General features: G+C 40.9%; 1 protein-coding gene across 18 annotated transcripts in view; it reads right to left on the bottom strand.

The window, feature by feature from the left end:
- The window catches only part of ZNF227 (zinc finger protein 227), a 62,027-nt gene that overhangs the window by 20,865 nt on the left and 24,684 nt on the right, over positions 1-16,478 (bottom strand). For 5 of the 18 annotated variants that reach the window (XM_055104144.2, XM_057300705.2, XM_055104142.2 and 2 more), the window contains 2 exons: positions 8,435-8,597; positions 3,824-3,885 (listed from right to left, as the gene is read on the bottom strand). In XM_055104144.2, coding sequence (XP_054960119.1) covers positions 3,824-3,883 — 60 coding nt within the window. In that variant the 5' untranslated portion in view covers positions 3,884-3,885; positions 8,435-8,597. Of the gene's footprint in view, positions 1-3,823; positions 3,886-8,434; positions 8,613-8,917; positions 10,085-16,478 lie in introns of those variants that run through there. The other 13 variants (XM_008970780.4, XM_014342742.4, XM_008970782.4 and 10 more) reach the window with 10 other exon arrangements.

The raw sequence follows: 16,478 nt of genomic DNA, 5'->3' as shown, positions 1-16,478 counted from the left end.
GCAACCTACTCATCTGACAAAGGGCTAATATCCAGAATCTACAATGAACTCAAACAAATTTACAATAAAAAAACAACCCCATCAAAAAGTGGGCGAAGGACATGAACAGACACTTCTCAAAAGAAGACATTTATGCAGCCAAAAAACACATGAAAAAATGCTCACCATCACTGGCCATCAGGGAAATGCAAATCAAAACCACAATGAGATACCATCTCACACCAGTTAGAATGGCAACCATTAAAAAGTCAGGAAACAACAGGTGCTGGAGAGGATGTGGAGAAACAGGAACACTTTTACACTGCTGGTGCGACTGTAAACTAGTTCAACCATTGTGGAAGTCAGTGTGGCAATTCCTCAGGGATCTAGAACTAGAAATACCATTTGACCCAGCCATCCCATTACTGGGTATATACCCAAAGGACTATAAATCATGCTGCTATGAAGACACATGCACATGTATGTTCATGTCCCTACAAAGGACATGAACTCATCATTTTTTATGGCTACTGGGTATATACCCAATGGATTATAAATCATGCTGCTATAAAGACACATGCACACGTATGTTTATTGCAGCACTATTCACAATAGCAAAGACTTGGAACCAACCCAAATGTCCAACAATGATAGACTGGATTAAGAAAATGTGGCACATATACACCATTCAATACTATGCAGCCATAAAAAAGGATGAGTTCATGTCCTTTGTAGGGACATGGATGAAACTGGAAATCATCATTCTCAGTACTATCGCAAGGACGAAAAACCAAACACCACATGTTCTCACTCATAGGTGGGAACTGAATAATGAGAACACATGGACACAGGAAGGGGAACATCACACTCTGGGGACTGTTGTGGGGTGGGGGGAGGCGGGAGGGATAGCATTAGCAGATATACCTAATGCTAAATGACGAGTTAATGGGTGCAGCACACCAGCATGGCACATGTATACATATGTAACTAACCTGCACATTGTGCACATGTACCCTAAAACTTAGTTTAATAATAATAAAATTTTAAAAAAAAAAATGCTGATATCCAGTGAGTAGGACTAGAATTCACCACTGTCATCTCCAGTCTGCAGTTTCAAAGGAAGCCACATGGGGCTGGGTGAGAGGGGAGGGCCACAGCTGGATCAATCATTGTATAGATGTGGATACTGTGATCGGTATCTTTATCTGGGCATTTTTTTTCTATTAAAATTTTTTTAAAGTTAAAAAAAAAAGGAAACGTGCTGGAGAGGATGTGGAGAAATAGGAACACTTTTACACTGTTGGTGGGACTGTAAACTAGTTCAACCATTGTGGAAGTCAGTGTGGCAATTCCTCAGGGATCTAGAACTAGAAATACCATTTGACCCAGCCATCCCATTACTGGGTATATACCCAAAGGATTATAAATCATGCTGCTATAAAGACACATACACACATATGTTAATTCTGGCACTATTCACAATAGCAAAGACTTGGAACCAACCCAAATGTCCAACAACGATAGATGGATTAAGAAAATGTGCCACATATACACCATGGAATACTATGCAGCCATAAAAAAGGATGAGTTCATGTCCTTTGTAGGGACATGGATGAAACTGGAAACCATCATTCTCAGCAAACTATCGCAAGGACAAAAAACCAAACGCTGCATGTTCTCACTCATAGGTGGGAATTGAACAATGAGAACACATGGACACAGGAAGGGGAACATCACACTCCGGGGACTGTTGTGGGGTGGGGGGAGTGGGGAGGGATAGCATTAGGAGATATACCTAATGCTAAATGACGAGTTAATGGGTGCAGCACACCAACATGGCACATGTATACATATGTAACAAACCTGCACATTGTGCACATGTACCCTAAAACTTAAAGTATAATAATAATAAAATAAATAAATAAATAAATAAAAGAAAATCAACATCCAAAAAAAAAAAAAGTTTTGAAAGCGTAATGGCAGATTTTCCTCTCCAAAGGTTTTCCCAGTTCACTCTTCATGCAACAGTACAAGCATTCCTGAATCTCTAGACCCTGGCTAAATAGGACTCAGTTCCTTTTTCTAAAAAAGTCATTGACAATATAAGTAAAACCAATATATAAATAGAAAGCTATTTTATTAACATTTTCACACATTTAAATTATTAGTGAAGTTTTTTTCATAAATTTCTTTTCTTTATGACACTCCTATTCATTTCTTTTGCTCATATTCCAGTTGGAATTTTCTCTATATTACTAATCGTAACAGGAATTTAAGCTATTAGACCTTTACCTAATGTTTAAGAATATGCCACCGGTTTGCTGCTGTCTCTTACCAGCATACCTGATAGCTTTTGCTGTAGGGAAATTTAAAACACTTACATAAAAACTGTGCTTGAGCATCTACGTTCATGGAATGACTAAGAGACAAAACTAGAGAAGAGACAGTAATTGAGATGGAAACTGGATGAGGGGCATTGTTGGGGTCTATCCTCCAAAAGGTAATATCAGGGCCAGGTGCACTGGTTCACGCCTATAATCCCAGCACTTTGGGAGGCCAAAGTGGGTGGATCATCTGAGGTCAGGAGTTGAAGACCAGCCTGGCCAACGTGGTGAAACCCCGTCTCTAATAAAAATACAAAATTAGCCAGGCGTGCTGGTACATGCCTGTAATCCCAGCTACTTGGGAGGCTGAGGCAGGAGAATCGCTTGAACCTGGGAGGCAGAGGTTGCAGTGAGCTAAGAACATGCCATTGCACTCCGGCCTGGGTGACAAGAATGAAACTCTGTCTCAAAAGAATAAAAAGGTAACATCAGGTACTTCTATCATATGTGCTCATCTCTGTGAATGGAAAACTCTTTTGTTCTGTCTGCCTTTACATGAAAATAGAATGCCAGATATTCCTAATAGTTGGAAGCTTCAGTGTCCAATGAGTCAGCTACCTGGGAAATTTGGGGCAGTTATAAAATGTTCCCATAACCTGTTTCTTCATATTTAAAATGCAAATAAATAATCTCCATCCTCACATCTGAAAAATGCAATGACAGATGGAAAGGGCTGGCAAGACATCTAAGTACTACTAGACCTTACGTACATGTAGTTACTTTGATGAAATAAATTCATACAAGAAATAAATGAGTGATAAAAACATAAACAGGAAAAATATATAGCTCTTCTTCTCTGAAAGCATCTAATAAAATTACACCATGTCATTGTTTAGATGTTCTGTTTACAAAACACCTGAGGGAACTGACATGAAACTGAGACATAAACCTCTTCAATGCAGAGTTCCTAAAACTTTAAGGACAAATAATATTGAATTCCACCAGAATTTCTTTTGAAGGAATTGTTTTTATATGTAGGGAAAAAAGTCACTGGATTTACTTTAAAGTAGTAAAATTCTTAAAATTTCTGAATTTCTGAGAGGCTAAATAAGAAATAGTTTTTGTTGTCTTTTAAGGGCACTGCAATTCCATGGCATATGATGTACTCACTTACAATGCAGGTGATGCAATTAAGTGGAGAATGCACAATTGAAAATTTCATCTACTCAAGTATTGCAAAATGTGTATGAAAAAGGAACATGGGAAAATGAAAAAAGCTAGTTCGTAAGCAGGGTAGTAGCATAGATTATTTTTGATTAAAGCTTCTATTATTTTTTCAAACACTGTTTTGTAAAATAGTAAAGGTGATAAACTAAAACAAAAAAACACATACATGTCAGCATACCACATGTCCTGAATATCTGTTTCCCACTAACCTTTCCAAGAAAGAGAAAAAATAAATCTGTAATCTTTGAGAAATAAATCACATTTTAAAAGACAGCAAGGAATCCTTTACTTACCTGAAACTTGGTCATTTTCTCCTGCTTCTTCTGCGGAAGGTCATAGTTCTGAGATGGCATAACTGGGGGAGACCAAAGACGCCATGAGACACAAGCCTGCTGTTAGCCCATGTGTACATATGAGGAAATTAGAGAAATAGCCCTACATTCAGACAGGTATAGCCACATACAGCTTGGTAAGCAGAACATGGACTGTATTCCAGCTACTAAATGGTATGATAGTTCAGTGCCATTGGGCAGTGAACAGTCTGCACAAGTGCAGCATCCTTGCTACAAGGATTTCTGATGGCAGAGACAGCAGGAAACAAGAGGCAATGTAACAACATATGAGGGCTCTCAAGTCAAGTATCTGGGTTTAATTCCTAGAAATGATACTTACCAGCTGTGTAACCTTGGGGATATTAAAAACCCTCTCTGTGCCTCACTTCTGTTATGTGTACAATGAGGATATGGTAAGAATCATAAATTGTACCTCCCTCATAGGGTTTTTCCAAGGATTAAATAAGTAGATGGAGAGTTCTAAGAACCAGGAGTCCCTTTCTCTTATAGTTACAAAAAAGCTTCTTCATGGCTTCTTGCTGTTTAGCCAGGCCTGGCACAGTGGCTCATGCTTGTAATCCCAGCACTTTAGGAGGCCAAGGAGGGAGGATCACATAAGGTCAGAAGTTTGAGACCAGCCTGGCCAACAAGGCAAAACCTCATCTCTACCAAAAATAAAAAAAATTAGCCAGGCGTGGTGGTGCGGGTCTGTAATCCCAGCTACTTGGGAGGCCGAGGCATGAGAATTGCTAGAACCTGGACGGTGGAGGTTATAGTGAGCCAAGATCACGCCAATGAACTCCAACCTGGATGACACAGTGAGACTCTGTCTCAAAAAAAAAAAAAAAAAAAAAAAAGCAGATGATACTTTGCATCACACACTTGCCTTGCAAATATTGCTCTCCTATGAAAGTCACCTTTAATTTCTGAAAAGCCGAAATCTGACTTAAGGTTTCTTTTTAGTAATTTGTTGCCCAGCTAGTAATATTTTACTGACACTGTTATCAGTTTTCTAAAACGTATCATTCTGGGTCAGTTTACTTCATGAAGCCTGGAAACGATCATTGGTACATCTCTTTTATTTTATGTGCACAGAGAAAAACAGCAAAGAGAAAGATAAAGACACAAACGAAAAATCAAGAAACATGAAAGATAAATTGAGAGGCTTCCGTATTTGTCTAACAGGAATGGGAGAAGAGAAGGCAGGATGGAGGGAATGACTGAGAGGTTTTAATTTCAAGATGCAATTGCTGAGAATTTCACACAATTGGTAAAAGATACAAGTTCGCATATAGAAATTCTAAACAGTATAAATAAAAATAAACATACCCTAAACAAATCACAGTAAAACTCAGAAATGCAAAAGACTAAACGAACATAAAGAACTGGAAACAACAATAACCTTAAAGCTCCTAGAAAGAAAATATAGTTGACTTAAAAGAAATAACAATTAGATTGACAGAAATAGGGTAACAGAATGGAGATTTAAAACAAATGAATATTACCTCCAAAATAAAGAAACTGTCAACCTGAATTCTATGTTCAACTAGATGATTATTTACATGAGAAAGAAACAATATTTTAGCTGAAAAAAAAAATGAAGAGAATTTATAACCATGTGAACCCTAAAAGATGGACTGCAAAAAGCAATGGTAAGAAAACATTTGTGACTATATTGGTAATATAATAATCTTTGTTTAAAAAAAGCCAAAGAACTATAATGACAAATTTTGAGGGTGGTTATAATAAAAAGTAGACCTATAAAAACAGAGCCTTCTTTTTTTTTTTTTTTTAAAAAAAGGTACATCTTTTTTTTTTTTTTTTTTTAGAGAGAGAGTTTCGCTCTTGTCACCCAGGCTGGAGTGCAATGGCACAATCTCAGCTCACTGCAACCTCTGCCTCCCAGGTTCAAGCGATTCTCCCACCTCAGCCTCCTGAGTAGCTGGGATTACAGGTACGCACCACCACATCTGGCTAATTTTTGTGTTTTTAGTACAGACGGGGTTTCATCATGCTGGCCAGGCTGGTCTCAAACTCCTGACTTCAGGTGATCCACCCGCCTAGGCCTCCCAAAGTGCTGGGATTACAGGCATGAGCCACCACACCTGGCCCCATCTTCTTTCAGATTTTTTTTAGTCTCAATATTCTTCAGAATAAGAACACATGCTGATTAAGTTTAGTATTTGCTAAGAAAGAGAATATTTTTAAAGTTAGAAGAATGACACAAAACCATATAAACTCCAGACCAGTTGAGCACAAATAAAAGGGAATAAACTGAACAAAAAAAGACAAGAAAGGAGAACAAAATATACACACAGATAGTAAAAGCAAATTATCCCAGACTGCACTAAAAAAAAAAAAATTATACATATATATTCTAAAAGACACTACGAAAACATAATGACAAAAAAGTTTGAAAGAAAAAGAACAAAAAAAAGATATACTGTACTGAGCAAATGGCAAATTACAGCTTCAGTTTCAGAGGTCATGGTAGAAAATAAAAAAAAAACTGACCTCAGCTACTCGGGAGGCTGAGGCAGGAGAATCGCTTGAACCCGGGAGGCAGAGGCTGCAGTGAACCGAGATGGCGCCACTGCACTCCGGTCTGGGTGACAGGCGAGACTCCGTTTCAAAAAAAAAAAAAAAAACTGACCTGATGTCTGGCGTATGCTTTAAGACAACCATCTGCAGCCTTTTTGGCACCAGGGACCAGTTTCACGGAAGATAATTTTTCCACGGATGGGGGCGGGGGAGATGGTTTGGGGATGATAGGTTCCACCTCAAATCATGAGGCTTTAGTTACATTCTCATAAGGAGCGCACAACCTAGATCCTTCACATGTGCAGTCCCTCCTATGAGAATCTAATGCCCCTGCTGATCTGGCAGGAGGCAGAGCTCAGGCGGTACCCCTCCAATCACCTCCTTCTGTGCCGTCAGGTTCCTAACAGGCCACAGACTAGTACCAGGTCCGCTGCCCAGGAGTTGGGACTCCTGCTTTAAGACACTCTAATTTAAAAAAAAAAAAAAGTGGGGTGGAAGGAGGAGGAGATGGTCTGCAGCAAATGTTGAACCTGAGTGTTGGTTACGTGGAATTCACTGCACCACTCTTTTGACAGTTGAATATGCTTGAAATTTTTCGGCTGGGCACAGTGGCTCACGCCGGTAATCCCAGCACTTTGGGAGGCCAAGGTGGGCGGTCACCTGAGGTCAAGAGTTCAAGATTAGCCTGGGTAACATGGTGAAACCCCGTCTCTACTAAAAATACAAAAATTAGCTGGGAGTGATGGCGCACACCTGTAATCCCAGTTACTCGGGAGGTTGATGCAGGAGAATCACTTGAACCTGGGAAGTGGAGGTTGCAGTGAGCTGAGATCACGCCATTGCACTCCAGCCTGGGCAACAAGAGTGAATCTCCATCTCACAAAAAAAAGAAAAAAAAAAAAAGAAAATTTTCATAATATATTAAGAAAAAAACTACTACACAGAATACCAAACCTGTTTTGAGAAACATCCATAGCATATACTAAAGGGAAACACATTAAAGTGTTAGCAGTTTTATTATAAGTAATTTAAGTTTTCTGAATATAACATCGCTGTCCAATAGAAATATACTGACACACATAAGTAATTTTAAATTTTCTAGCAGTGACATATAAAAAAGGCAAAAAAACAAAAACAAAAATAGGTGAAGTTAATTTCAACAACATAATTTAAGCCAATGTATCCAAAATATTACCATTTTGACATATAATACAAAAAATTATCAATGAGCCATCTTACATTTTTTGTACAAAGTTTTTGAAATCCAGTGTGTATTTAACACTTAAAGCACATCTAAATTTGGACTAGACACATTTCAAGTGCTCCTAGGGCACACATGGCTTATAGCTACTGGATTGGATAGTGCATCTCTATAATGAGCATTCATTACTTCTATAACCAGAATATGACATATTTTGACATGGAATGAAATTAAGTAAGTGAGATGTTGTAGGATTTTTCTAAAAAATTCAAAATTCATCAGTGCAGTTTTTGAGATCTTCCACGATAAAATCCATACCTACATTCCCAAGGCTGATTTCCAACGACTCACCGGTAGCCATATGGGTTACTATTTAAGATAACTGAAGACGACTGTATCATTGAGATTAAGACCACAGACTCAGAAAAAGGAATAGAAAATAAACAACAACAAAAACCAAAGAAACAAAAACAAACAAAAAAGATCACACAGTCTGAAAAGGAATGCTTGGGTTCAATCCCAAATCCACCTCTTACTATCAATTGAATAACTTCGGGGAAGTATTTAATAACATAAGCTCTGCCTAATTTCCTCATAACATAATAACAAGACCTACTTCATCAATAGCTATGGTCCACAGACGAACGCCTTAAAATCAAAGTGGTAAGATGTTATTGGTAATACTCGTTTCCAAGTAGTTTTCCTACCCACTCTCACATTTATTCAACAAATATTTCATCATTTTTCAGTAGTAACTTACTGAGTGACGGAAACTTGACTAACTGAAAGGACAGAAAATGGAACAACAAAGTGCGTTCAAGAGCAGGTACCTGGGGCTATGCTGGGAGAAGCCAAGAAGTCCCTCCTTCCTCCTCTTTGCAAATTCGGAGGCGGTGAATAAAAGGATGCTGTCAGTTAGCACGATGGAGTCTCTATCCCGGATAAACGGCGGTAAACATCCCCACGCATTGGAGCCCGATGACTCAATCCTTCCTAAAAAAAAAAGACCTGTAAAAGTTCGGGAAGAGCTCGGTCTCCTGAAGGATACGACAGAAAGGCCACGGCATAAAGCCCTGACCTTTCTTCTCTCTTCACTGGAGCTTCCAGTAACAAGGGCGCTTGTGAGGGAATCACTGTATCAATAGCAGGAGCCAACCCAGTATCAGGTGCCACCACTGTTCTAAGGTTTGACCCGTATTATCTTGTTTAATTCTAATTACAACCCTACACAGTAACGACTATCTTTATTGCTATTTTAAAGATGAGGAAACAGGAGCGCGGATCATAGGTAACTCGCTGTTTATTATACCCACAGAAGTAGCGGCGCTGCTTGCCAAGTGCGGGAGGAGAGCAAACTTCCCGCCCTCGGCCTCTCGGCCTCCGCCGCGGCCGCGACCTCTCCATCCCAAGACTGATGGCTGGGGAGCGCCTACTCCCAAGCACAGGCTGAAAAGGTTCAAGAGGGGTCGTGGGGGTGCAGGGTTGACTCACCTCCCGGACCCAAAAGATGGTGGCGGCCTCGCTTTCCGGGGCGGAAGTGGCTCTGCCTGCCCAGAGCTCCTGAACTACCCTTCCCAGAAGGCCCGCGCTCCTAGGGCCCAATTGTTTCCGGACAGAGTTCTGGAATACGTTTCCCAGAACTTCCAGAAGGAAAAACCATCCAGGTGCCGCCCTCTTCGCGCTTGAAAAAAAAAAAAAACAAAAAAAACAGAGCGAGCGAGTGAGAGAGGGCTACGGAGAGTGTGACAAAATTCTCGGAGCTCCCGGACTACAACATCCAGAATCCCCTTCACGGCTTATTGCTGTTTAGCCAGGCTGAAGCAGTTCTCTGATGTCAGTGGAATTTAGGTTTTTCTTATTAACAAAAAGTAACAGCAAATATGTGAAGAATTGGAGCCCTAAAATAAAAAAAGACTCCCAGCACTTTGGGAGGCCGAGGCGGGCGGATCACGAGGTCAGGAGTTCCAGACCAGCTTGGCCAATATGATGAACCCCCGTCTCTACTAAAAATATAAAAATTAGCCAGGCGTGGTGGCGCGCGCCTGTAGTCCCAGCTACTTGGGAGGCTGAGGCAGAAGAATCGCTTGAACCCTGGAGGGTGCAGTGAGCCAAGATCGTGCCACTGCACTCCAGCCTGGGCGACAGAGTGAGACTCTGTCTCAAAAAAAAAGAAAAAGAAAAAAAAAACGATTATAAGAAACAGATCATGTGATCCTGTACTAATAGAATTATACCCACCACTTCCAAAAAAAAAAAAGGCAGAGGAAACCCTTTAAGTTTTTACATTTAACAGGATCGACTAGAAAAACTACTCTTTAGATTCTAAAAGAATGAAAGAGCAATCAAAAAATGCAACGAAGGCAGAATATATTATGGATTTCCACTTTTCTTAATAGCACAGTCATATAATTCAGAACAACTTGCTTACTGAGGATAGCTAGACATAGAAAACACAAGCTTTGGCATATGGTAGATCAACTCCACAAAGCAACTAGGGCCTCTGTAATCATTCCTCAAGGAGTTTCTGAATTTGAAAGATGAACAAATTTATTACTTCAGTGTTTAAACCTTGATCTTTATTTGCTTAAATGTATAATGGAATTGATGTTTCCAAGAATTGAGGGTTGAAAGAAGAGAGCAATACCTAAAAATATCCACATATCCACTACAGTACATGTTTGCAGTTCTCATTTACTAAATATATATTCTTTATTCTGTTATATACAACTATCTCTTATAAAGAACCAAGTATGTGCCAGGAACTAGTTCAAACTATTTAGACTATGGGACCCTCACTACATTTTCACAACTTTTTTCTTTTCTTTTTTGTTTTGTTTTGTTGTTGTTGTTGTTGTTAGACGGAGTTTGGCTCTTTTGCCCAGGCTGGAGTGAAGTGGCATGATCTCGGCTTATTGCAACCTCCGCCCTCACACAGCGTTCAAGCAAGTCTCCTGCCTCAGCCTCCCAAGTCGCTGGGGTTATAGGCACCCCCCCTCCCCACCACGCCCAGCTAATTTTTGTATTTTTAGTAGAGACGGGGTTTTGCCATCTTGGCCAGGCTAGTCTCGAATTCCTGACCTCAGGTGATCCACCCGCCCCGGCCTCCCAAAGTGCTAGGATTACAGGCATGAGCCACCGCACTTAGCCCATTTTCACAACTTTTTTAAAACAAATAATGTAATGTCCTCTAGTTTACTCTTTGGGATCCAGAGGCAGAGAGAGGTTAAGTATATCTCCTCAGATGGAAATTTGATTATTTTCACCTGCATGTCTATCCAGTGCCCTTAAGAGAAGGTTCAAATGCTTTAACAAGTCGCACAAACAGGAATTTTCCAGATGCTGTTTCTCTCTTGGAATCCACTTTCCACTCTACATGTCCAGCCATAGTGGATTACTTGTACTCCTATAAAAAGCCTCTAATTCTTTGTATTTGGTGTTCCTTCTGTCATAACCTGCTACTCTTTTCCCTCCTGGGTGACAGTCTTCATCCATAGCTTAAATATTCCCTGCTCTAATAAGACTTACTGTGGGTTCTTGCCTTGTAGACTAATAAAAGTAGTGTGTAGTAGCTAATATTACAGCCTTAGTATAAAGCTACCTAGATTAAAATACTAGTGCTTCCATTTCTTCTGTCCCCTTTTTCTTCATTTGTAAAATGGAGACTATAATAGGGTTGATATCAAGTACAAATGAATAAATACACGTAAAACACTGGAAATTCTGCCTGATTCATGACTACTCTATAAAAAGTTAGCAAATGTTAACCTCAGGGGATAAACACAGGACACATAAATTATGGATGGAAGGTTTCTACAAAAATTTGCTTTGATCACTAAAATATTATCAATAACCACGCATCAACTTTTGATTATGCTCCCAACCCGGGGACGCAAGAACTGCTCCAAACGTGAGGCTCAGCCGAGAGGAAAGAACACAAACTGCTCCCAACTCCAGCCTCCCAGCTGGCCACAGCTTCTGTAGTCCTCCTCCAGACGAGGGCCAGGACCCCGCTTGCTCCCTGACGAGGCTGAGAAAACTTGGAGGGTCCCAGCGGATCCAAACACTTGTCTCCTTGAGCCCTCCTGGAGGGAAAGAGCCTTCCCAGCAACTAAAGAGAAACCCTGGATCACTTCCCACAATTCCCTAGCACCGCCATCCAAAAGCGGAAGTGCCCCAGGCTACGCGGACCCCTGACTACACTTCCCAGAATGCCCCACGGGGAAAACGGCCATAGTTCCGCTCCTTGGAGCGGAAATACTTCCGAGTAACCTGAGCTTCCGGGTATCCTAGAAAGCCAGAGCAAATCTTAGCCAAGATTTGCAATTTTAGAGTGGAAGTGTCTGTCTTGGTGGTACCTACCGATTCTGTTGTTCAAGGGCCTCGGGGAAGAAGTTGGGGATCGGGAGAAGGGTACCTAGTAAAACTCAAAGAGCTGCACTACAGGAGTAAAGATAAAGGGCAAATAGATCATCTTCACTAGGGGACTGAAGCAAAACTTGAAATCACATTCGTACCTGAAAATAGATTAAAGTAAACCTTTTCTGTTAGTGTTTGCAGGTACCTGACATAAACAAATAAAAATATTCTAATAGAGAAAGAGACTGTCGTCCTAGGCCTCATATTCTTTCTCTAATTTTAAAATATATTAATATTGGACAAAGTACAATAGTCCTTGAAGAAAAGAACATTTTAAGATATACAAAGAAACACTTCATAGTAATGAAAAATTTCTATCAACTATAACAGCCTTACATAATGTAAAGCAAACTTTATAAAGAAAAATTGATTGACAGACTTATAAGGAGAAAAACACTGATAAACAGGAGAGCTTTTAATACATGATTAGAAGGAGAAACAGAAAGCCTTGAAATCATATACAGGTCCTGGAGTTAACAATGGTTCACTTAAGATTTTTTGACTTCATGATGGTGTGAAAGCAATACACATTCAGTATGGTACCTATACAACCCTTCTGTTTTTCCCTTTCAATACCTATTCAATAAATTATATGATATTCAACACTTTATTATGAAATAAGCTTCTTTTTGCTAGATAACATTGCCCTTGGATCACCTGAGGTCAGGAGTTTGAGACCACCCTGGACAATATGGCAAAACCCTGTCTCTACTAAAACTATGAAAATTAGTTGGGCGTGGTGGCGCACACCTGTAGTCCCAGTTACTCTGGAGGCTGAGGCAAGAGAATCGCCTGAACCTGCGAGGCAGCGGTTGCAGTGAGCCAAGATCGAGCCATTGCACTCCAGCCTGGGCGAGAGAGCGAGACTCCCTCTCAAAACAAAACAAAACAAAACAAAAAACCTTGCCCAACTGGGGGCTAATATAAACGTCATGAGCACCTTTAAGGCAGGCTAGCCTAAGCTATGATGTTTGGTAGATTGGGTGTATTAAATGCATTTTCGACTTAGGATACTTTCAACTTACGGTAGGTAAGTTCATCAGAATGTGAGCCCACTGTAAGTTGAGGAGCATCTGTCCTAAAACAGGAGAAAAGCTGAACAAAAAAATAAAAACATTTATCTCAGGAATTCAATAAACAAATACCAAAACCACAGTGGGTAGATGGAAAGAAATGATCAAGATAATAGGAAATACATGAAATAGAAAATGAAATGGAGTGGATCTTAAAAAGTAAAATGATCATTCCATAAATAGAACAATAAAACTGACAAAGTCCAGTAACAGTAAACAAAAAAGACAGAAATGACATATTACCAGTTTCAGAAGTAAAAGGGAACATCACTAAATATATTGAGAATATTATGAGGAACATTATGATTATACATTTAAGAAATATAAATTCCCACTTAAAACTAAAATGAACATACACAACAATTAACAAAATGTTGAAAATTTATCTCTGAGAATGAGAATGGGAAGAAAATGCTGAATATCACCACTTCTAATCAAATTGTACTGAAGCTTATATCTAGCAACTTGGTCAAAATAATTTTATTATTTATTTATTCCTTTCTTTTCCCTATGGAACACTTTCATTTCCTCCCCCAGCCCCATATTTTGTTTGTTGTGTTTCTCTTTGTGTGTGTTTTGTGCAACGTGCATGTGATGTGGTTGTGTGTGCACGTTTTTAGTTTATATAAGTGGTATTATGTCATAAAAATAAATGTTAAGACTTTCAAAACTCAGCAGTATGTTTTAAAGATTCATCCATGTTTCTAGCATACATTAACCTATTTTATAGAACTAATTGTTTACACCCAAAATATTTTACTATTCCATGACAGAAACCTGGATTGCCATTGGCAATAACAATGCTAGGAACATCACTATACATCTTCATAGAAACGTGTGACAATTTATTTAGGACACAGATCCATAAGTGTAGTTGTTGGTTCATAGCAGAGTCATATACTTACACATTTACAAATAATATTAATAGCTATATTGCTCTCCTGAATGGTTAAACCATTCCACATTCTCATGAGCACTGAATACAGTTTGTTGTATAACCACCCATTTCCATACCATCATTTGCCATGAACCATCATCCTATGTCTTGCCACTCCATTAAACACATACTGGTATTTCACTGTTTTAATGAAATTTCTCTGATTTTTAATAAGTTTGAGCATTTCTTCAAAATACTTTACAGCCTATTCTGTAAACTGTATATTTATGCCCTTTTCTTCTGTTATGGGTGCTATATTTTCCTTGTTCACTTGGATTATATACCACGAATATTAATACCTTATGCATTTGAGACACAGCAATACCTACTACTTGGTATTTTTTGATATTTCTTTTTTTTTTGATGTATTTATTGTTTTTTATTAAATTTTTTTAATTTAAAAAAATTTTTTTTTTTTTTTTAGTATTTATTGATCATTCTTGGGTGTTTCTCGGAGAGGGGGATTTGGCAGGGTCATAGGACAATAGTGGAGGGAAGGTCAGCAGATAAACATGTGAACAAAGGTCTCTGGTTTTCCTAGGCAGAGGGCCCTGCCGCCTTCCGCAGTGTTTGTGTCCCTGGGTACTTGAGATTAGGGAGTGGTGATGACTCTTAACGAGCATGCTGCCTTCAAGCATCTGTTTCACAAAGCACATCTTGCACTGCCCTTAATCCATTTAACCCTTAATGGACACAGCACATGTTTCAGAGAGCAGGGGGTTGGGGGCAAGGTTATAGATTAACAGCATCCCAAGGCAGAAGAATTTTTCTTAGTACAGAACAAAATGGAGTCTTCTATGTCTACTTCTTTCCACACAGACACAGTAACAACCTGATCTCTCTTTCTTTTCCCCACACTTCCCCCCTTTCTATTCGACAAAACCGCCATCATCATCATGGCCCGTTCTCAATGAGCTGTTGGGTACACCTCCCAGATGGGGTGGCGGCCGGGCAGAGGGGCTCCTCACTTCCCAGAGGGGGCAGCGGGGCAGAGGCGCCCCCCACCTCCCGGATGGGGCAGCTGGCCGGGCAGGGGCTGCCCCCCACCTCCCGGACGGGGCGGCTGCTGGGCGGAGACGCTCCTCACTTCCCAGACGGGGCGGCTGCTGGGCGGAGGGGCTCCTCACTTCTCAGACGGGACGGCGGGTCAGAGACGCTCCTCACCTCCCAGACAGGGTGGCGGTGGGGCAGAGACACTCCTCAGTTCCCAGATGGGGTCGAAGCCGGGCAGAGGCGCTCCTCACATCCCAGACGGGGCGGCGGGGCAGAGGCGCTCCCCACACCCCAGAGGATGGGCGGCCCGGCAGAGACGCTCCTTACTTCCTAGACGGGATGACAGCCGGGAAGAGGCGCTCCTCACTTCCCAGACTGGGTGGCCGGGCAGAGGGGCTCCTCACATCCCAGACAATGGGCGGCCAGGCAGAGACGCTCCTCACTTCCTAGACGGGGTGGCGGCCAGGCAGAGACTGCAATCTCGGCACTTTGGGAGGCCAAGGCAGGTGGCTGGGAGGTGGAGGTTGTAGCGAGCCAAGATCACACCACTACACTCCAGCCTGGGCAACACTGAGCACTGAGTGAGCGAGACTCCGTCTGCAATCCCGGCACCTCGGGAGGCCGAGGCTGGCAGATCACTCGCGGTCAGGAGCTGGAGAGACGAGGTGGGCCAACAGGGCGAAACCCCATCTCCACCAAAAAATACAAAAACCAGTCAGGCGTGGCGGCATGCGCCTGCAATCCCAGGCACTCGGCAGGCTGAGGCAGGAGAATCAGGCAGGGAGGTTGCAGTGAGCGGAGATGGCAGCAGTACAGTCCAGCCAATGATCAGCTCGGCATGGGAGGGAGACCGTGCAAAGGGGAGAGGGAGAGGGAGAGGGAGAGGGGGAGAGGGGGAGGGGAGAGGTAGGGGGGAGAGGGGGAGGGGAGAGAGGGAGAGAGGGAGAGGGAGAGCTATTTTTTGATATTTCTTATAGAAACTTTATTGAGATATAATGGATACAGTTTACCCATTTAAAGAGCACAATTAAATGAATTTTATTATATCCAGAGAGTTCTGCAACTATCACTGCAATCAATTTTTAGGACATTTACATAATCTCAAAAAGATACCTGATACCCATTAACAGTCACTTCCAATTTTTCCCAAACTCCTCAGCCCTAGGCAATCACTAACCTACTTTCTGTAGATGTACATATTTTGAACATTTTCTGTCAGTGTACTCACACAATACGTGGTCTTTTGAAACGAACTTTACTTAGCATAACATGTTGAAGGGTCATCCATGTTGGTGCATGAACCAGTTATTCATTTCTTTTCATGGCTACATAATGTGCCATTGGATGAATACACCACATCTTATTTATTCATTAATGGCTATTTTGGGTTGTTTCTACTTTTGGCTATTATGAATAATGTTGTTTTGAACATTTATGTACAAGCTTATGTGTAGG

This window comes from Pan paniscus, chromosome 20 (genome assembly GCF_029289425.2).
Source record: "Pan paniscus chromosome 20, NHGRI_mPanPan1-v2.0_pri, whole genome shotgun sequence".
In the NCBI taxonomy this organism is placed as follows: Eukaryota; Metazoa; Chordata; class Mammalia; order Primates; family Hominidae; genus Pan; species Pan paniscus.
The sequence above is the reverse complement of the archived record's forward strand: the minus strand, read 5'-3'. Positions and strand labels throughout refer to the sequence as shown.